Source organism: Falco rusticolus, chromosome 8, assembly GCF_015220075.1.
Source record: "Falco rusticolus isolate bFalRus1 chromosome 8, bFalRus1.pri, whole genome shotgun sequence".
Classification (NCBI taxonomy): domain Eukaryota; kingdom Metazoa; phylum Chordata; class Aves; order Falconiformes; family Falconidae; genus Falco; species Falco rusticolus.
In genome coordinates, this window is record NC_051194.1 from 47,974,628 (window position 1) to 47,997,519 (window position 22,892).

General features: G+C 36.8%; 2 protein-coding genes across 3 annotated transcripts in view; both read right to left on the bottom strand.

The window, feature by feature from the left end:
- TTN (titin) overlaps positions 1-4,612 on the bottom strand; it is a 238,738-nt gene extending 234,126 nt beyond the window's left edge. Inside the window, 2 exon segments of the mRNA XM_037397744.1 lie at positions 101-304; positions 4,522-4,612. Coding sequence (XP_037253641.1) covers positions 101-304; positions 4,522-4,612 — 295 coding nt within the window.
- Positions 4,613-13,625: 9,013 nt separating this feature from the next.
- Positions 13,626-22,892, bottom strand: part of CCDC141 (coiled-coil domain containing 141) — a 97,620-nt gene continuing 88,353 nt past the window's right edge. For both annotated transcript variants that reach the window (XM_037398036.1, XM_037398037.1), the window contains 4 exons: positions 16,006-16,160; positions 15,784-15,913; positions 15,522-15,687; positions 13,626-13,778 (listed from right to left, as the gene is read on the bottom strand). In XM_037398036.1, the coding sequence (XP_037253933.1) occupies positions 13,655-13,778; positions 15,522-15,687; positions 15,784-15,913; positions 16,006-16,160 (575 nt within the window). In that variant the 3' untranslated portion in view covers positions 13,626-13,654. The remainder of the gene's footprint in view (positions 13,779-15,521; positions 15,688-15,783; positions 15,914-16,005; positions 16,161-22,892) is intronic.

Consider the following 22,892-nt stretch of genomic DNA (forward strand, 5'->3'; position numbering starts at 1 on the left):
ATACTTCAAATACATTTTTCATTAAATGAGACACTTCTGCTATCATTCTCTTTCTCACATTGCTAACAGAGAAAGCTGTCTTTCTTTAGCTGCCTGATACCTGTGACAAGTAGCTCAGCAGTACTAGTTGCTTGCCCAGATCCATTGGTGGCTTGTATGGTGTATCTTCCACTGTTTGCTTCTGTCACGGTGGGGATCACCAGTTTAGCGCGGCCATCACTAAACGAGATCTGCACACCGGGAAGAGTTGCAGCAGAGAGAACCTGGCCATCCCGATACCAGCTCACCTCAGGAACTGGGAAACCTAAAGAAAGACAAAAGGAAATTAAGATGCTATGAAATGCCAGATATCCAAAATTACCATAATACTTGTTCATGTATAAACAGTTATAGCAGCGTGTAATGGCATAGGCACAGATCTATGATTATATGTCCAGTGACACAGTGGTAAAGGAATTTCTTTTTAGAAAGGTCTTTACACAGGGCAACAGGACACCTGCACAGGCTACTGCATTTAGGAAACCACTTGAATGAGTGGACTGAAGTGTTCGGCAATCCTGTTGAGGAATAAAAGTTCATCAAAATTATAAGGGGGATGAATTAATCCATGTGAGGGTGTTGGTTTATTTATTTATTTGCTAGTATCTAAGTAGTACTGCTTATTGCTAACAAATTTATCCAGTCCAATAGTTTGGAGACGAAGCAAAAATCAGAACTTCCAACCAAGTTCTCTTAACTCTAAATGATTGTAGAAAATAAAGTGACAGAAAAAGTGACTGTTGTAGATGTTAACACCAAATGCTAGTAATATTTTGGGGGGTTTGTTTCCTTTTCCTGGGGTGTATTCTGTGTGAGTATAGTAGAAAACAGTTGGGGGAATCAGCTGACGTTTTGCTGTTCAAATATATTATTATTTTGTTGTCAGGGTCATCAACAAGACTCTTCTGGTCAGAAGAGTTTCACCTGTATCTATAGCTGGTTTTTTAGCTTTAAATGGTGATTTTAGATTCCTAATGGAAATTCTTTTGCCAGCATTCTACTCAGCCAACTTTACTGAGCAACTGAAATACATTTGACAAACAGGTAAAATTTTTACATGAACCACATAAGGACAACAGCTAATTTCCAAAGGAGACAGTTCCACCTCAAAGTCTTTTTTGCAGTCCTAGGACACCATTTCTCTAAAGTGACAATCCCTGCAAATTTACTTCATATATTTCCCCACTCAAGCCAAATCACCAATTGTACTGCACAGGGGCTCAGGAATGAGATCAGAGATTGTGCTTACTCCAGCTGCTTTCATTTTCCCAGTTCTACTTTCTGTGGTTTGCAAAAACACAGGACTACATAATTCTGTTTCATTTCTGGAGTATTCCTCCTATAATCTCATTTCATTATTTGGGGTTTTAATGAGCCAGGAATATGACTGGTGAGACTAAAATGAAAGAGAAGCTTTTGCTGATCATCTGTTGTCACACCAGACTTGGTTAGGAAAATTTTAAATTTTCCTCATAGTTGAAAAACTGATTTTTAGACGTACGTAAGAGAAAGAGAATGTGGCCAGTTTTAGAGAGGATTCAAAATCAAAAGGGTAAAAAATACCTTTAATCATTGTTAATTCCGCAGATGGAAGTTATCAAACAGCTCTGATGGGGCTGGTATAATTCAATTTATTACTACTGGTATTGGACAACTTGGGCATTATCACCATGAACGTAAGAGTATCCATCAGATGCCACTGATTTAATCCAGAGGTATGTGTCTTCAACATTTGTGCAAATGAGTTTCAAAATGTTTTAAGCTAGGCAACCAAAAAAATCATGTTGTCAACAGTGAATTTCTTGAAACATTACCAAAATGTTTTCTTTTCTTAGTGCAGCATCCTATAATGATTAACAAACACAGGGGGTTAAGTGGTAGGTTGAACACGGCCTACATTTTTAAAAATTGAGTCTATTCTGATGTCTCAAACTGTATGTTCAAGGGATCCAAATTTAGAAGCCATTTTGGAAATCTGAGCCCAAATTCGTATTAAAAGAAACTCAACTTCACAAATTTACTAGCACTCTGCTAGTCCCATGCCACAGAGCTGGGGACTAAAAGGTGAGATCTACCTCAGATTATAGTTTTGTCTGGACTATATAAAGTAGGGATTTACTTCTACATGTGCCACACGACACATTCTCTTTCATTTTAAAACTGTCCTTGAGGGTTTTTTGAGCTTTATTGTCAAAAAGAAGAAAATTGACCTGAAGTGCCTCAACTTCACTGCTTAAGTAATTAAACTCAATAATATTGTCCTGACAATGCTGTGACAGGAACTGCCAACCTGTGTGTATAATCAATGTGCTGTATTCAACAATATGCAGAGTGTAAAGGCTGTCTTGCATTAGGTAATGCCTGAAATACGTGGAGTACAGGTTAGTCCTTTATGAACAAATTCAATAGTTGATCAGTACTGTGGAGACATGAGGATGGGCACAGTTCTAATCCCAGCAGCACTGCAGACTTTCTTGAGGATGACGTGCTGTCTCACGTCCCCTTAGTCACTGCTCACCCAGCAGGGCTCCCCCTGTGATGATTGCCTTATCCCCTCTGGCACTTAATGCTTTTAATCACGGGGTCTGTGTGTTCTGTGCTTTCCAAGTGCAGGGCGTGGTACTGGGTATTTTTGTCTGATATCAGATCTTTGTTATGTGGCACTTAATTCACAGGCTGATATAAGAGTACAATTCATTTGTTCTAGTTTACAGACTGCAAAATTGCATCTCAGATGGTTTCTAAGCTCTTCTTGGTACTCTTAGATTAACCATGCTCTTCATGTTTGAACTGTAGCTCTGTATTAACACCTGAGTTACATATAAAAGGGCAGTGTTACCAAAGATTAAAAAAAAGTCTGAACTTCGAAGTCAGAATAACAGAATAACAGACATATAGGAAGGCCAGACAAGGTAGTAGAATAAAGCTGTGTAGTCCATTATTTATGCAATTAGTTCAAAAAGTAAAAGGTGCATATTTTTTATACATTGAAAACCCAAATGCCAAGCCACCGTCAGATCTGTCAGTCTTGGTGGATGCTTTTGGGGCAGGAAAGACATTCAAGAACATCACAATATGAATAAAAGCTAATAGGAGATTGCCTCACATGATATTTAAGACTAAAATACACGCATGGTATATGCTATTAGAAAAAGTGCTGTATCTTCTCTTAGTAAAAAATCAAATTCCCCTTCCAAGTATTCCATGATATCACACAATGAAAATAGCCAAAATCACATACTGAGCCATAATACTAGCATCCTAACTTGTTCTGATCATATATTTATGTATTCATAATAGGAATTGCAATCATCAGTGGAAAGAAACTTACATGGAAAATTTATAGTGTACAGACAATAAGACAAGGTTAGGGCAATGAACTGAAGAGTAGAGGGCCAAATAACAGAATATGGCATAAAAAAAATACGGATGTAGACTACAGGACATGTTCAAACACCTTGTGTGAGCCAGCATTATCCAAAGGGACCAAGGGAGGAACCACAGTGGACCACAGATATCAGAGATCTTTATAGTTGGACAGCTCATGTGTTTGCACCTGTCATAGAGCATCTGGGTACTGCTTTACGGTATGTGGATCATCACATTGCTAATGCCTGTAAGACAATATAATTCCATCAGCAGGAACACGTGTCATTTCTCCTTAGTCACTGCCGAGGTTAGAGGCACTTTTAGAACAGGGTGTTGGTTATCTAGTAAAGTTATCTCAGGGGTTTGCATCGGGTTTTATGGAAGAGAGGGTGTTTTAATAGTGTGTAGACTGGCAAAGTGAAGTATCCTTTAAAATTATTTGACCTCTTTAAATTGCATCAACAAATTATGTTAATCCAGCCTTGTACTACCATCATGACCACCATACACATCTACTGTCTAGCAAACTAGGGTTTTCTACCCTCTTCAGTGGCCACATGGACCTAGATTTTGTGCTTTTAACCCCATTGACAGAATTCTGGAATGAAGTAAACTCAAAGGCACAGAAGGCAGAAATACAACTTAGCCAGAGTAAGGCTTAGCACTAGGTCAATAAAGAACTATGCTATGTCTTGCCTTTTGCACCTTGGCAACTCATTCTGTCTGACCATCATCATCTAAACAAGATAACTCTCTCTGCACCCATACGAAGTTCCTTTATTAGCACAGTATGTATTTTTATGCATATACTTTTAATGCTACTTCCCCCCAGTTTTGATGATTCTAACATAGATGAGAATTAGACACCAGTCTCATTGGCAGGATGATTAGCTGTTGACTGGGAATGTTGCAGTGTGTGGGTATCTGACAGCATCTCACAATGCTGATCAGTACCATATGATGCGGATATATATTTACATTTCAGCACTGATCTTTACCCATTCAGATCAGATTCTGATCTACAAAAAGTGTTATCATATGTCTTAGCATAAACTTTACAAAACCTAAGAATAAAAAAATAATCAGTCTTGCAAGAACGAATCAAAACCTTACCACTAATATGAGCCTCAAAGGTTGCAGCACTACCCTCCAGTGCCACAACACTTTGTAACGGCTGCGTAAATGTTGGTGCTTTTGTCGTCATCTTGACAGGCACTCTGAAAGCAACAAAAACATAATTAGATATCAATGATGAAATTGTTATTATACACACATCCTTCTTGCTAGATTTTAGGAATACTTGTAATTATTTTCATAATAATTTACTCTTATCAGTTTAAAATCACATTGACCTGGTGAAATGTGAAAACTGTAGGTTTGGCAAAGTTGTAGCAAATTACTCTTAGGGGACACTTGGTTGAGTTGGATTTGAAACATATTTGGTGAAGCTGTGATTTGGCATTACAAGTATGCAGCAGGAGACAAAGTTCTGCTTGAGTCACTACATGACCTTGTGCAGGTCATCTACCCCCTATTTGTCCATTATTTGTGCATGTCCTTTACTGAAAGAGAAAATAATCTCCATGTAAACATTTTTTTAAATTATTTGAAAATACTTTTTAGTGCAAAGCATTTGAATTCTTGAATGGGAAGACAACTAGGTCAATAAGTAGCAACTGAAAAAAAAAAAGTGAAGGTTTACAATCTAATGCCAAGAGGCTTTTTTTACAAGTAGTCTGGAAGTAGTGAATAATTTCATTTTACACAGAAGCATATTGGCATTAAAAATGCAGATAAAATTCTACTCTTTCTTAGAGAGTATCTTAGTGGAATTTTGAATATGGGAAGACAGCCACTGTCGAAATGTGAGCTAGGATATAAGGTAGCCACTGACACTGATGGTTTGAACAACTGCAGATCCATGTGAAACCTTAAAGAAAAAGTTTGCTTTCTCTTCCTATGCCACAAAATCCTACTTTGAAATTGCACTCTACCGCTAGAAAAGCTTCTATATCATGAATATTTTATATTTGCATGAACATATTTATTTACTGACGTTGAACTGTGCAGGTTTTTTAAATGTGGCTAGTATCTTCTTAATAGTATCATACATCTATTTAAGTTAGATTTTTTCTCAATAAAAATTCCCCTGAGAGCATCTAGATTTTACTAAACAAGGGCTTACCCCACAATCTTTTCAAGTCAATCTCACTCACATATTTACTATTGTTTACTTTGGCTTTTATACCTTATATTTTATGACAGTCCCAGGCTTAACCTAAAAATTAATGAGAAAGTGAAGTTTCTTTCACTATGAGCCAAATTTATGCTACCTTTGAAAGCAGCTCAAATTCTTCATGATGTGAGTTCCTTCATTGAAATCAGTGCCTGATACCCACATAACAATAACTGCATGAGGGCAGAACTGAATATTGTATTGGGATTTTGAGCTCCTTTTTATTGTCTTTACTGGTTATCTAAATACTTGTTCCAGCTTGACAGAGGAACAGCCTTTTATCAAAGCTTTTCAGCTTTGAAGGTGAGAGGAAATGAGTTCAAATTAGAAAGAAATGACCAACTTTTCATTCTAACACAACACCAGTTTTCTGAAAGGAAGATGAAGACAAATATGTCTCACCTATTTCACTAAAATCTACTTCAGTTAGAATTATGTTTGGAAGCTCAACTAGAATATATGGAAATAATCTTACAATATAATAAAACATTATGAAAGCTTATATATGTAATTTCCTGACTTCAGAATAGATTGGAAATAATCTAATTAAGTAGAATTGTCATTGAGTTCACACTAGGTTTATGTATTTCACTATCTAGCCAAATTTTGGTGATGAAGATCTGATCCTATAAGGCTTTTTGTATAATTAGAATTGAAAGTATGCATCTGAAATGTCATGTTCCAGAAATAACCTTCCTGGCTATGAATGACAGCAGACAAGTGTTCCAGAGCTGCCATGTAATTGATACCTTAGCAGTTGATTCCCTTAAAAAGTCATCAGCGCTAAGCTGATACCATGTGCATTTTATCAGAGCTATTCTTGGAGCTTCTCAGTTTATCTCTCAGTAGCATAACCTTGAACACTCCCCACAGAAAGGAGTTTTTAAGTTAAGCATATGTTTCCACGCACTTTTCAAATCTTAATTTATATAGTCATTAACAATAAATATACTGAGAAAACTTTTTGCTGTTATCAAGACTTACTTCCAGAAATTTAAGACATAATCTTGCCAGAGAATTTAAGTGCTCCATGTCTATCCAGTGAAAACTATACCCCCTCTGCAGGCAAATTTATAAATAATAGAACATATCAGGAGATTATTAATGACTGATAAAATACTTATTACACCAGCAGAAACATGCTACTAACCTGATCTCTCAAAGTGCCTGTGAGAGTGGGCTAAGCCCAACGAAATCTTCTTGAACGACGTCCTTATCCAGAGTAAGATTTTTTCAGTCAATCCCAGCATGAGAATTGTAGAGCCTCTAATCATAAAAACAAAACTACACAGTCTTGACAGTGTAGTTTTGTTTTTTTGCAATCCCTACACCCGAGGCGAGGCGGGGAATGCACGACTGCTCAGAAGTGCTAACATAGTTGTTTTGCTTTATATACCCCAGCTCTGCTGACAGGTCTGCCTCATCATGTCAGTGCCAGTTCTGATTGGCTTCCTAAAAGAAAGTGTCTTGTGAGAGGGGATCCACTCTGTGTAACCATACACCACCTGTTGGTTTGATTGACAATGCTAATTTTGGAAGCACAAAAGGGATTCACTGAGGAGACATCATCTGTTCCAAAGTTTTTGATTTATAGTTCAATTTCATTTATACTGTGTAGTTTACAAGCCATTGCAAATTTCCCAAGTCATAAGCAGAAGTTGAAGAAAGTAATGAAGAAGTGTTTTATATGGACAACTCAGAAGTAGTCATATCAGTGAGATTCAGCCTTTCTTTCATTACAAAACATCCAAGAAGCTACCAAATGCATCTGTCAATCACAAGACTAAATAAGTAAGCTGAGCTCAGACATGTGGCCAAACACTATTAGAATACACTGCGCTTTTTTTTTCCCCGTACCTTTGAATTCTAGAATTGTATTTGGTAATATATAGATTTGGCACTCTGCTGGCTTTTTTTTCCTTCACAATTTTTCTGTTGGATGTTCCAAGCAGTAAATCTTAAAACCAGTACCATACAAAGTGCAGAAATACAAATTTTATGAGAGTAAATTAACACGGACAACTACTGTAATTTCTAAAAAAATCAGAAGTCTAATGACCTTTTTCTAGACCTGTGGAGTCCTTGTGAAGATCACAGAGTTAATCATCCACAGAACAGCATATTAGTTTGTGAACTTCCACTAGCCCAGCTTCCTCACTCTATGCAGCTAATTGTACCATTAGATTGGTTACCTCTGAAACAGAGGCCAGAGTTCAGAATCACAGAATGTTCAGGGTTGGAAGGGACCTCTGGAGATCATCTAGTCCAACCCCCTGCTAAAGCAGGTTCTTCTAGAGCAGGTTGCAATTCAGCATTAGAATGCTACTCTCATTTATAGCTGGAATGGAACATGTTTTGCCACACCACATCTGCCTGTTTCTATCGACACCTTCTTACCTAAATATCCTTTCCCTTCCCTAAGAAATGGAATATATATATATAATGGATGCCTAGCAAACTCTTTGAGCACATAACTAGCTCATAAGACTACTGAGGTGCTTGAAGTCAAGCATGCGCTTATCTTTTCTGGTAAATGGAGGACTTCAGTCTGCTATTACCAAGATCCACATTGAAAAGGATCTCCCAGAGGATACCTAGAGAAGTAAACACAGGTTGGAGTTTTGTACTATCAGCTGCACTTGCATCTGGAAACAACCTGAAGGAAACCTCCAGCATGAGCTCCAGATAACGCCAAGAAGAGAGAATACCACCACTATGATTCATGCAAGGGGATACTATATTATAGTTTGCAGATCTGAAATAAATGAGAAAGGACATATTGCTGTGATCTCATAAAATAACTTCAGAAATTTGATTTGCCCTTAATTTATCCATCCCATAAGATACCAACTTTATGGCTATTCTTGGCATGCAGCAGTTACAACAGCAACAGAAATTAGAACAGTCTCTACACTAGTACTATCTGAACTCTCACAGAGTTTGAAAGTCAGAGTACTACGGCTAATTTTTAACTCTTTGTTGTGAACAGATGTCAGACCTCTCTCTGTATAAGAGTATAATAACAAATACAACTCTACGCATTAGCGTAGAGAACAAGTTAGCTTCTACTAAAAGACACAAAATGTCCAAAGAGATCTATGAAAAAGGTATCTGTTTTCTGCTTCTAAATAGAGACTTACTAAATTGGCAGATGCCTGTTTTATTCTGTGGTTGAACACTCCAATATTCAGTGAAAAATTAAACTTGGAGAAAGAACACAGGCTAGTATCTGCAGCTCACACACAGCTAGCTTAATGATGACGTCTAAGTCAAATGAACAATGAAAAAGTTTATGAACATGTGATAATTTCTAATTGACAGAAATGTGCAAACTGTCACTTTTCAAGTTATGAGATGGCTAGAAGTTCAAATTTTTCTATTTCAATCAAGTTAACAACAGTTGGTGACAACAATAGAAAGTTACAAGGAAAAATGTTGCTGCATTCAAATACATAAAGCAAATATATTGTATTTTTAAATGTATGTTCCTTCCCACTTATTTTTTTTCAGAAGTTTTACATTTGCTTTTGATCACTATTAAATCTACTTCCAACAGAAATTTGTACCTTCTCAACTTTTTCTTTTGCTGGGGAATTCAGAAATGGAATTGAACAGTGCAGTATTTCTCAAGGAAATACAAATTACTTGCATCACATGTCTTCTGCTAAGAGTGACTATGAGCCCAGTGTGATTTCTACATGTTTAGTCACACAGTGTAGCCACAATAAAAAGAAGGATGATTTCAGTCCTATTATTGTGCAGCAAAGACACTGCTGGTAAAACCAGTATTATTTCTTTGCTCTAAGATCAAAAAAAGTCAGATCCAGATAATGACAAAGACATTTTTTTCAGGCAGACATACAAATTGGTGATTATTATGGAAATTTCAGCATTTGCTTCAGTCTGCTACTGAAGTATATACATTGCCAACATTACTATAGTACACATATCACATCATATACCAACAATACATTTAAGAAACAGCAGATAATCTTCAACACAATGCAACATTGTGGTGTGGGTACCAGCAACCTCTTTGTATGTGATTCACTTCGATTAATTCCAATAATGCTATCAACTTGATGAGTGGAGTTGCACAAAAGTAACAATTACTTAAGTAGGCCCATATGAAGATGCCTTGAAAGCTGAAGACTCTAGTCAGAGCTTAAAGATAGATTCATTGTTTCTTGAACACTGAAAGTTTCAAACTGCCATTTAGGCACATTTTCAATGTGCTTTTTCAAAGCAGAATTTCCTGATTTGTTTCTTTAAAAAACATTTTTTCATTATTTGTCAAACAGTAGTCATATACTATGTGCTGTAGCTGCACAGCCAATATAGCATAAACCCTTTCTTTCCTAGTCTCTAGATCTATCTACACATGCTAATTTGCAAACTGCGAAAGAATGTCTCTCTCGCATTTCCTTCCTCACTTCCATTTTCCCTCACTCCCTGCATTTTGTCCTGTTCTTTCCTATACAATGTCTGTTATATCTCCTCTCATATGCTATTTTCATTTTGCACTTTCTCCTAACCAAATATGCAGAACCAAGGGAGTAATGAAATAAATAATTTGATCACTTTAAATAAAACTTCTCACTGGTAAAGATGCCATCCTAAAACTTTACAGAACTGACAAAACACAACCCAAAACATATTCTGGTATTATATCCTTGCTGAATTTCCAGTTTTCTAAAGTCTACTTTTGAAAAAAAGTTTTGCTTTCCCTCCTCCCACCCACTTTTCTTTAAACTTAGAAATATCTAAAGAATTATTAACTGTTAAACCATTAAATCCTGACTGAAATTAAAAAGCATTTCCACCACCTTCATCAACTCCCCCTTCTCTGCAAACACTATAAACAGTAATTTGTAATGAAACCTTTAGAACCTTAAATAAAAGCTATAAAATGCATTATATTCACAAGAATATCCACACTTGTGTGCTGCTGCTGTCTTCTGAGAAACCGCAGCATTTTCAAACACTAACGTCTCTTATCTGAGCTATTGCAGCTGATTATGCAAGATATATTAATCTTTTTCAATACAAACTAAAACTTGCTTGCAGAAAATTGTTTGTTACTGAAGAAGGCACTACCAGTTGCTCCCAAAGCAGAAAAGATAACTAAGGCATTAAGCAATTTCTGAAACAACTTTAGCTATTCCACATATGAACAATTTACTGGGAATTGTGACTAGATCTGAACGGGTGCAGAATAGTTATCAGGGTTCATATTCACTAACTTCATGTTGATAGTTATCACTCATATCATCTCCTTGGAAATATCTAAGGAAGAGATTTAGAGACATCACTTTTCCCAAGTTTTCCTTGTATATTATTTCTTTATACATCATCCCTGCACATTTATGTATGTGGAAAAAGAAACGAATAAAAACATTACTCACTCAGCACCTCACCTTAGAAACCATGGCCCTATTAACAAAACCTGGATCCTGAGTAAAGAATGTGTTTCTAACTGTTCCACTTCCTTCCACAAAACAATAATTAATATCATAATACTGGGGACAAATTTTAACCAACATTGACATAGTCCTTAGAATTTAATAGATACATACATTCCATCAAATTTTGCAGACCTTTTAACAAATTCTTAGGTATCTACGACTTATAAAATGAAAAGACAAATATACTCACCACATTTCAGAATGGAACCATTCCCTGGGAACACATGGAACAACAGCTGTGTTCCTCATTGGCTAAAGAAGGTTGTTGTTGGGTTTTGTTGTTTATCTGTTTATAAATACCATTTTCAACTATTTTGTAAGAAAACCATAAGTAAGAACAGACATACAGGTTTCTGTTTTGCTTCATCTATTATTTAGAAAAGCATTAACACATTTGTGTATTTTTTTTTTTTTTTTAAGTAAAGCTGTGTTTGGTGAATCAAGAGGGAAAAAAAGCCCACCTCAAATATTAAAGTTCAAGTTGTTCTTACAGGTTGACAATCAAGAGGAAAAGCAAGAACCCCTAATGCCTTCAATTTGCTGAGGAATCAAGATCAGCAGGCATTGAATTCTACACTTCTATTTTTACAGAAAGGATTTTTAAATAGAAAATCTTATATGCCATACTTACAGATTCCAGCTGATACAAGAACATACATTTTAGAGATTTTTTTACTTTGGTGGGGGGGATTGTCTGATACTTACTTTGTCAGTTCTATGAATGTGACTGCAGTTAGAAACAACATTTTCTGTGACATTGTCTCTGAAATCTTTAAATTTAAACAACATGTACAAAGTCAGCAGAAAGGTGATTTTATGGAGTCCACAAAATATTTGATATTTTTTCCGTTCCATTTTGGAAAAAACTGAGAGCGAGAGGGTAAATAAGCAGATCATGAACCTCAGTCCTCAGCTACTATATTTATGTGCACATATACACAGCCTTCTGACTCTTCTGTGGGCAGGATGCCATTGACTTTTCCATAATGTCAAGCAAGTGACTTATGTGATCAGGTGAAGACATGTACATGACATTTTTTTTCAGCTCATTTCCTCTCTATGCATTTACTTTAATTTAGAGATAAATTTAAGTTTCTACCAGCCAACCTGCACCTTGCTGGGGACAAATGCTTAATGTTTTGGTATTATTATTTAAGTAACTCTCAATTTCAGTTCCAGTTTTGCACAGATGACAACTACCTGGATGCAGCCCAAAGATGCAGCACGGCTTAAACCCCTGTCTGCTCTATGTGAGAAGTGAGAGTGCATTGCTGTGGAATACAAACCCAGTGTAGGCCTAACCAATGTGTCTATAAAGAATGACAAAATGTTGCACAATAGGCAGTTGCACAATACACATGTACCCGTGGTAGTGGCCAAGCCATATGCGGTGCACTAAAACTGAAGTCTAAGTAGCATGAATCATTTGCTACGCAGGACTTTGAAAATCTGAATCAGAAGGAGCAAGCTGAAGAACAGTTATTTCCAAGTCTAACTAGATGTTCTGTTGGTTATTGTGCCAGTCAAAGAGCCACCCCAAATGGAGCTTTTTCTGAACTATTTTTTTCAATGCTGCAAATAGATGACACTATGAAAATCCTCCTCTTTCTCTGCAAGGAGCTTTGCAGTGAAGTGAAAAAGACACCTAGACTCTGAATTCAAGACACGGAGACAAAAATTTCATCATATTGCTATGACTGCCCTACAATCCAAAAGATTCTATTTCAGTTCAGGTTTTCTTTGTACCTTGAATGGGTTCTGTGGGTCTTGAAGAGTTCTATCATTGGGAAATCCTTAGGTAAACTAAGGATGTGCTCTGAAAGTAGCGTGGATATCACTACATAGTCTGCTCCTTGGATTACATGGGCTGTAATGACTTGCATCAACTGGAAATGGACTGCTTTGTCACACTAATCCAGGCCTGAAAGCAGAAGCAACATCACATTGTCTTAAAGAAACTCTCTCTTCCGTGAAGACATTCTTTGTACTAAGCATGCATTAGACAGGATTTACTATTATTAGTAACCACTCCTTTTGATGCCATGTCTCCTCAAAATACCTCTAAAGCTGTCAGAAATAAGGTAATGAACACTGTTATTTAGTAAACTGGAGAATTCTGTAGTTACAAACTCATTTTAAGCCCTCATTTGTTTGTGTCTGAATTTTCTATATAAGCTAGTGGGAAGAACTGCTGATGGAATTGATGGTGTTGATGGAATTTGTACAAGAATAAAACAGTGGGTACTGATGAATCACTAACAAGATCTGTAATTTTAAAGGCTAATATCTCTCTTTTCCATCATCACCTTCTATTAGATTTGTCAAACAAACCATAACAAAACTACAAGAAATTAGAAGTCACTGTCTAATAAATGCTGTGCACAAGTGAATTTTATTAATGATTTATTTATAAAGAAAAAATATAAATTGTAACCTACATATAAATTGAACAGCACTCAAAGATTCATCTTCTCACCCATGGCCAATACCTACTAATGGACACAGCAAACAACATGAACACATTCGCCAACTGGGCATCTCGCAATTAGTCCATCTTCCGATCCTCTGCAGCAGGTGGAAGAACTGGAGCACGTACCACATTGAAGTTAATCTCTTGTAGTCTCTCAAGTTCAAGATACACTCCTTGAAGCCACAGTTTCTCTTTAAACCTGTATTAAAACAGTCAGTTAATATTGCCAATATTTTTAATGGTGGCAGCTGCAGCATCCCCTTTCGTAAGCGACAATGTGGTGGTTGGCATAGACTGTTCTCTGTAGTCTTGAGACAATGTAAGATTAGACATCAAATAAAGAGTAATTCCAGACAGAACATAAAGCATCCTAAAACTCATCTTACTGACAGTAACAAATAACCAGAGGGTACTTTAGTTATAAAGAGCAGAAGAGATGAGAAAAATGAGGAGAAAATTGACCTTTCTGTATGATCTATATGTTTTAATCATACTGAATTCTCTACTTGTCCTAAGTAAAACTAATGTCTTCTTGCATTTGATTTTTTTGCTTTGGAATATCTGTCATCTCACAGCAATACAGAAAAAACCTGAACAAAATATATGGGATCAATGCTTGATCAGCTGGACATGAAGGAAAGTGTGCAGGCAGTTTATGATTAAATACAGTTTTTGAATCAACATACATGATAATTTTCCTTCCCTTTTACATGTTGTTCTACATCTAGACAGACAAACCTCAAGAACATAAAGACAAAAGAACACTGCTCTTTCTTTTTTTCTATGGGTTTTTGCCATAGAATTCACTATGTATGAAAAGTTCAGAAAATATTCAGACACTTTTAAGCAACAAATACATTTTTATGTGACTAGTGTAAACATTTTGAGCAGACTGTGAAAGACTAGCCTGACAGCAATCCCACAGATTCTCAACCACTTTCCCAGGTCACATTAACAATCACTTCTTTAAAGCCATGAGATTCCTGGAGTCTCTAGTCCATTACATTGCTCCACATACTTTCTAGAAAGAAAGCTATTTTACTGTATCATCATGAAACCAGTTTTCACCATAAAACAGTCTTCCCCATTTCAGAGTTGTGTAATGGATTTTATCAATAGAATTGTTCAGGTATTTTCTATTGAAAACTTTTGATGACAAGTCTTATTTTTATGTCCACAACATCTTCCTAAACCCCACCTACATCCCTACATAGCCTCATCTTGTCTGAGTCTTCCAGTAAACGGTGAACTTATAGTAAACCAGATCTGTAACAGTCACAGGGTATAAAAACTCTCTCATGCCCAAATATATTACTCAACAAAAGACAGGCAGTTCTAGCACCATAAATCTGAGTAGGCTATCATAGCCTAAATGCAGGAGGCAAGATTTAACCCTGCACAACAAGTCACCACAAGGACTACTGACTTCATGTTTCTCATTTAGTCTTCTGAAATTGCAGTGGGAAGTTTTTTCATCCTTAATCAGTTAATAAACAATGACTGTTCCTGTGCTATTAGGACTGCTACTTACTCTTCTAAATAAAATGCCTGCCTATTAGAAAACTTTGTTTACATATAATGTTACTAAAACTTCATGTTCATGTAGTTCTACCAGTTTGAACTTCTGGAATACTTTCTATGTTTGAGCTATTCAGTCTTACTTTAATATCTAGATTAAGATACCTAGATTTAAAAAAAAATATTTCACTAAATACTTTATTGCACAAATTGCATTTTCTACTGTATTACAAGGTTTTTTTCATCTAACAGAACTGCGTATCTTCTGATGAAGAATTAAGTGTAAAAGATAGTCATACATGCATTTAATTTACATTATGCAAAAATTCATAGGATTAGGAAGAGTGATGTGTGCTTTCTAAATTAAGGTACTTATAGCACTTGGAATGTTACAAGACACAGCACAGAGTAAGCTGTAAATTACCTTACTGGGAGATGTTTAGCCACTGGCCTTTGATCTTGCACACAATGTATGTCATGGGCTTGTACTAGCTCAGTTGTGGTGACAGTCACTTCTTCTGAAAAGTATCCATCTTCCCATTCTGACTTAGCCTGAGTTACAGCAGAAATTTCTGGGGTTTTATTTTTCTCTGAAACAAAATGTGCATTAGTGGAAACAAGGTACTCCTTTAATATGGCAACAACATGCCTAAAAAACATGCAATGCAGCTGGCAGGATGAATCACCTATCACTGTTACGAAAGCAGAACAGCGTGCTTTTCCAATTTCATTGCTGGCAACACAGATATATTTCCCAGTATCAGCAAGGACCACATTTCTTTTTAAAAGGTAATAGGTATCTCCTAATTTCTCAATCTGTAAAACAATAGAATGCACATAGGGGATTATTAGTAGCATAAAGCAAAATACCTTGCTCTCAATAAATATTCAAGAACATTAGAACATACACTAATGTCTCCAGATACCACTTGGTTATCATCCTTTGTCCAGCAGACATGTGGTTTGGGATTTCCATGTATAGTGCAATGCAGGATTAAATCTTCTCCTTCTTGTAGAGTTGTATGTCCAAATTTTTGTATGAAGTGTGGGTGCTTTCCTTGTACTGGAAAAAAATTATTCACTGTATTTAAAAAAAACACAACTAAAACAACTGAAAAAAAAATCCACTCTCATAATTATAAAGTTCACCACATTGCATGACAAGGAACCTTTATGGATGCCTGGAACTCAGGATAACTTGTTTGCTAGACAGTTAGTAGACAGACATAATTTATCTATATACTATAAAGTCTGTTGAAATGCATGGATATTAAGCATCCAAGAATTTCATGCATCGGTACAGTAATATTAGTTCCACGGTAATACTGAAGAATCATGTCCTTTGTGTAGGTAGTAGGCAAGTCTGCGTGGATTGTGTTTCAGAGAAAGGTGGAAGAGTAAATATTCCACACAAACGTAAAGTGACATATTCAAGAGAACAAACTTTTGCATTTAGTGCCTTGATGTACGTCATGCTCTTTCTTCACTTTTTTCCCCCTATCCTTCTACTCAAAAAAAGTTATTGAAAAAATTAAAAAAAAAGATTTATCTATATTTGCAACAAGGATGAGGGCCAGAATATGGCCTCTGTACCACTTTGATCAAGATCATTATTTTGGCCATCATTAATACTGAAACGATGTACTATCAGATCATCCAGTACAAATCTGATTCAGATCAAGGATGGGCTAGTAATTGCATTTCTACTTCAACAATCAGAGCACGTGAGATTCAGTTTGTGCTGGCTTCGTGCCAGCTGCGGGAGGACAGATGACACCTGAGCCAGTACAAGGCCTAGCTAATACAAATACATCAGCATCCGTTTGCACTGAATCAAAGCATTGCTTCATGTGACATACAACTTAATGAGCTGTAAATCTGGATTTACTGGATCACTGTATTACTTACTACCTGAAGTTCCACTTACATTCCACCTCCAGGGCCACAGCAAAAAAGATGACAACCTCAGAACTCAGACTAAGTATTCTTGACACAGGGAATCCAAAGCAGAAGATGCTAACACAGGGAAGCACACACAGAGGCATATACTACAACAAAAATGAGCATTTCGCATTCCTATCACATAAAGAAAGTCTTGTTCCTCTTTACTATGAATTGTACCATGTGTCAAAAGTATTTAACAGTAATCACCAGCCTTCTTAGAAATGGAAATTTCTAAGAATTCTAATTTCTGATTTTCTAATTTCTAATTACTGAAATGTGTGATAAATAACAGAGCGTGAAGCTGCTCTCAACTATGCCAGCACTACTCCATTCATTTAGGATGATTTTTTTTTTCTTTATGCTATTGTGAAACAAAAATCAGTGTATCTCACAAAAGTGCCCAGCAACTTCTAAACCTAAATGTATTGAGCCCATGGCTATTTTTGCCCAATATGTGGAACTGTGGAACTGTCAGCATGGTGATGCAGATGTTTTCACCCACTGTATTAATAAATCCACTGCTTAGGTGAGCTCTAACTTGCAACAAGCTTTCAAGCTTAGCTGCTTTTACATACTTCCCATTTACTGTAGGACTGAGGCCACAACAGAAAGCAGAAATATGAGTTTTACTCTCTCATACTCTTGCTAAGCTAAGGTCTCCATTAGCCAATTCCAGCAGCTCAAACAACTCAGTTCTTAACTGTTGAAAGTTAGCACATGCAAGCTGTCACCACCATTGCACTGCATGCACCTGAAGCACAGACATTTGGGATCTACAGCTTCACTTCAAGTGAAAAAACCAAGTCCTGGCTCTTCTTTGCAGGCGGCTGACAGTAAGTCACAAACAATGCATGATTAGCTTGTATTGGTGGAAAACGTTAAGTGGCCATCAGCCACTCCTTATGATTTTTTTGGCTGGATTCAAATACTTGTGTGGTTTGTATTACCTTGTGAAGTCAGGCTGCATCTCATACCAGGATGGTTTTTGTCATTTAAAAAAAAATGAAAATAATAATAATCTGAATGGAATGGTGATAATGATCAGACCACATCTTGATTTTGTATCAGTAAGTCAGCAGAACATAAAAATTAAAATTACCAGTTTGTAGAGAGCAAAGGGAAATGTGAAAGACACAGGTTAGAACTCAACAGTGCAACAAAATATGCTGCAAAAGGAGAGTTCCTCTTCTGACAGCAACCTTCAAAATACAATGGATGATTATATTTCACCAATGGTTTTCCCATTGTATCAACATGACTTGTCAGAATAAGCTAAGACAACTTGCCATTTAAAAATTATTTCTTGGCTGGACATCCTATGGACCACAAAGGTTAGAAGGAACAGATCTTTTTTCCTGCATTGTGGTGAAAAACATTTCACGTAGTCAGTGATACTGAAATCCCCACTCCGATGGTTTCAGGTAAGAAGTTGGTCAAATATTAAATATTATGTGAGTTACTTGTAGGAACCAGTAGATTTTTGCTGCAAACTGTGGAACCAGAAAGGAAACCTCAGCAGTCTGCAGATGGAAAAAACACCTGCATCTGGCTTTATCACAGAGCATTCACCCCTGCCCCAAGTCTCTCTCATATACCAGTAAGTACCAGACCAAGCCAAATTGTTTTCAGCAGTCATTTCTTATTACTTTGCTTCACAGTTATTCTTAATCTATTTACTCTAGATATGTCATTTTCAATCTGATGTCTTGAAATGTGGTATTAGCGAGTTTATCAACCTCCCTGATCTTCTCAAAAGATGTAGCGTAGACTGAGATTCACACCATGCTGCTCAGAGACTTTGGATTCGCTCAGCATTGCTCTAGCTTAAGACACTGCACTTTATTGTTCAGAGACTTTGTCTCAGTGAAGCTCCTAAGAGTCAGAAGGAATTTTATTAAGCAATACAAAGTGGGTTTTGTGACCCAATTGATCTGAAATATCCATAATCCAGGGCTCCAGTCTCAAATACCATGGTGTAGCCTCATTAAAGAAGTCTGGGCAGTAATTCTTAAAGACACAGCTCCTTTGAGCCACAGAATATATACACACACAGAATTTCTAGCTTACCCTAGCAAGTCTCCAGAAGAAGGTCCAGAAACAGGTATACCTTACCAGTCTTTTGAGAGGAAGCCACCTTCTCCATTGCAGTTCCAGCCACATCTGATCCAAAGCCAACCAGAGGAATGCCTCATCCTCCCTTTGCCTACTGACTCACAAATGGGCCCCCAGACAGGCTGCTTCTTTTGAAAAATTAAAATAATTAATCCCTTTCTCCTCCAAACTTACACACCTTGTGTAAATACACCTCCACCACTTTCTTAATGGGTGTCTGCATATGGGGAAGGAGGAAGGGTGGTTAGATTAGTAATATGCCTAAGTATAATATTTTTGTTGTAAAGCCAAAGAGATTGAGATTTAGATCTGCGCTTTAAGAGAGCAATCGGGAAGATATAAACATTTGGGGGTCTTGTAGTAATTATAGGTTCAAACTGTGACTGTGACGAGGGATCTCGGCACTGTAAAACAAGAAAGTAGAACCAGAACAATACAAAATACATAGATTCATTACTTGCTTCTACAGTATGGTTAATAGAAGGAAAAATTGAAGTATCACAACATGAACTGTAAAAAAAAGGGGGGGGGTCAAGGGGGGAAGCATTACACTGAAACTATTGTTGAAACAGAATGAGTGTGGTTTTCTTTCAGAGAAATATTAATGTATCATGAGACTACATTCCTGTCACTTTCTTTTAAGATTATCTGAACAGAAAACAGCAGGAATTTTCCAGCAAAATTTTTCTGAGCATTCATTACAGTCCTTAAATAAAGGGTATTTAAAACCAGTCTACCAACACAGCAGTAATCAGCATTGATTACACCTTTGTTTGCAAAGCAAAGCATTAAATCCAGGAGACTCAGTATCCTGCTGTGTATCTGGTATCTCTAATCTCGCTGCCTTTTTTTAGACTTGTTTCTTACAGCAATTAAAAACATGGCTGGTATCCACATACCCATCAAAAACATTGCATCTAAAACTATTTCTGATTTAAAGTGGATGCAATACCATACGCACAAAACAAAGTTTAGTTAATCTAAAATTTACGCAGAAGTTCAAATTCTCAGAGGAAAGTTTTAATAAAGAAAGGGATCACATGCTTCAACAATTTAAGATCTACAGGTGTGCTAAGGCAATTTCTGGCCTTATATTTATAACTTTTTGCATTTAATAACTGTAATATCTGACTATGAAAAAATGACAACACTCTCAAAAGTGACAAGGTGTTTGTTTTGACCTTTTCTTATTTCACAGTGTCTGTTACATAGTAATAGCATGAATGCCAAACTTGTCTGCTCTTGAAAGTAATAGTGTACTTAGATTTTGAAAGTTGGATTCATTTGCATCTCACTTTCTTCTCACAAGTCAAACTTGAAAGAATTTATTTAATGTTTAAGTAGGAACTCAATCCCAGGATTTAATCCAGTAAGTAGTAGGAAGCTTACTTTGCACAGATAATGTTTGAGTAAAAATGGAAGTGGATGTATTGGCACAGCAGCAAATCATAAGCCACTTCAGCTGCTTTTGAACTGAATAGCTAAACTGAGGCACAGTCTCCTTAGAAAGTCAGCTGACTTCCCTGGGTGCCAGGTAATCCATTGGGATCTTCCATATAAGGTTTAGACCCATAATAATTTTAATCGGGGTGTACAAAGAACTCCGCATTAATCAACCCTTGCCCAGTGGAATAATTTTGTCTTGGCATAGTTGAGGACAAGATCACCCCTGACCTAATTTTTTATGTGAGGCTGTGTTGAAATCTGGGTTACCTAATTTGTCAGTTAGAACAGTCATTTATGGTTCAATCTGGAAAATGAGCGTTAAACTCTCCAAGTTTGGCATTTCATTACCATTCTGCTTCTGTATTTTTGTAGGCAGAGGGCAGCTTTCCTTTAGCATCTTTCTAGATAGATTTGGCTTAGAAATATCCTTCTCCAGCCAATAAAATTGAGCACGGGTGCTGTTTCAACACCATATCATAGCAGTGAACAGGGGCATCATGTCCATACAGCTTCCTCACCTGGAAAGCCTTCCTGGAGCATGTAATCCCAACTCAAGTCTCAAATAGCAATGCCTTGAAAAAGTCCATTAAGATAAACTACTCTTATGCCTTGTTCAGTATATGAACTACCAATAGTCCTTTCAAAATATGATGAAAAAGGAGAAAAATAGATAAGGAAAATACAAACTTTAGCAACAAAGGTCATTTCACAAACTATTTAAACCATAATTCAGAAGAAAAAAATAATCAGCACTGTATTGATTTTAAATGTTTTTCTGCTAAGGGGCTAAAACATAAGTATACTTGGTAAGACATACACAGCATAATACATACTCAGAACTTTACCAAAGGTAGAATACGCTTGTTCATAGGCGTACACAGCACAGATTTGTAAATGTTGGAATAAAATTTACTCTGTCTGAGGCTTCTCTTTAACTCCTCCCTCTTAGAGGAAAGACTGACAGTCCTCCATGTTATGCTTGGAACTGCGAATGCAAGCCAAACTCCAATAAAAGGCTGCATCACTGGCTGGTTTCTTACAGATAGTAATAAAAAATGGAATAAATCCAATTTGGATTCAAAGCTGCACCTCAAACAATTTTGTAAACTGGCCTTGTATTCTGGCTGTCAAATCTCAGGTAAAACAACTAACAGATTTCTCCCACTTGTTCTAAAGCCTATTAAACGAAGTTAACAGAAACTGATTTAATGCAAATGCATATGCAGGAGAAGTTCTGCATGCTTGCTCCCTTGTAATACCTGAAGAGCCTGGACGTACGGCAGGAAAAAAATTGTTCCCATAATCTCTGTACACTCATGCAGTAGCTCTGCATCTGTTTGTTGCCTTTTTAACTTGTAGAACTGATTATCATAAACAGCTAGTGGTCTTTCTGTAACGGCCAGCAAGCAATCAGATCCAACTACAAGTCTAAATCCAAGCTACCTCCAATTCCTGCTCTATGACATGATGAAAAGTCCCCATCTTTTCCTCCTGCTTTGATAGAACTACAAATAAGATTGGGACAAATTTTCCCAAGCAGGGCTGGAATCCTAGCTCTAGCCTGCTTTCTGGACAGAGACTCGCATCCCAGTGTTATTTTGCTCAGCGAATGGGTCTCCTCCAACTAAAAAGGTCAAATGCATATCTCTGAACTCACACACTGGCTATATAAAAAAGACAGAACAATGATCACTCTAGCACTGAACTTTCTGTAGTTTTCAAGATGAAGGATCCACAAGCTGAAACAGAGATGCAGCTTTCAGCCCAGCATCTGTAGAACTACAATGACACTTACTGTCACAAGTCTTACCACAATTAAAGCTCAATTTAAAGGCCTAATTCTGGCAAGGCAAGGCAGAAGAGGAAAGAAAACATCTCTGCTTTCACTCTTGGGTTTTCTGCGTGCATAATACTTCTCCTCAGTGCTGAGGGAAAAAATGCCTGAAAACAATTACTTGAGTAACATATAAAGTTACTTAGAACATGTCAAAAGAACATCCGTGATTACTTTTAATTTTTGAATGATGGCAACTCTCACTAGAAAACAAGGATTGAAGGGCAGACATCATCTAGAAGACTCAATTTTCAAATAGAAAATTAGTATTATAAACAGGGTAAAGTTATCAAGCACTGGCAGCTCTGCAGCAGACAAAACCTTACAGCTTATAGGAGAGGCATTTTGTTTTGTGCTTGCCACAACACTGCTTAATGTACTGCTTATGCAAGTCAGCTTGCTCACCTAGTTTATTTGCTGTATATTTATAATAATCATAAAGTCATAAGGGCACAAAAC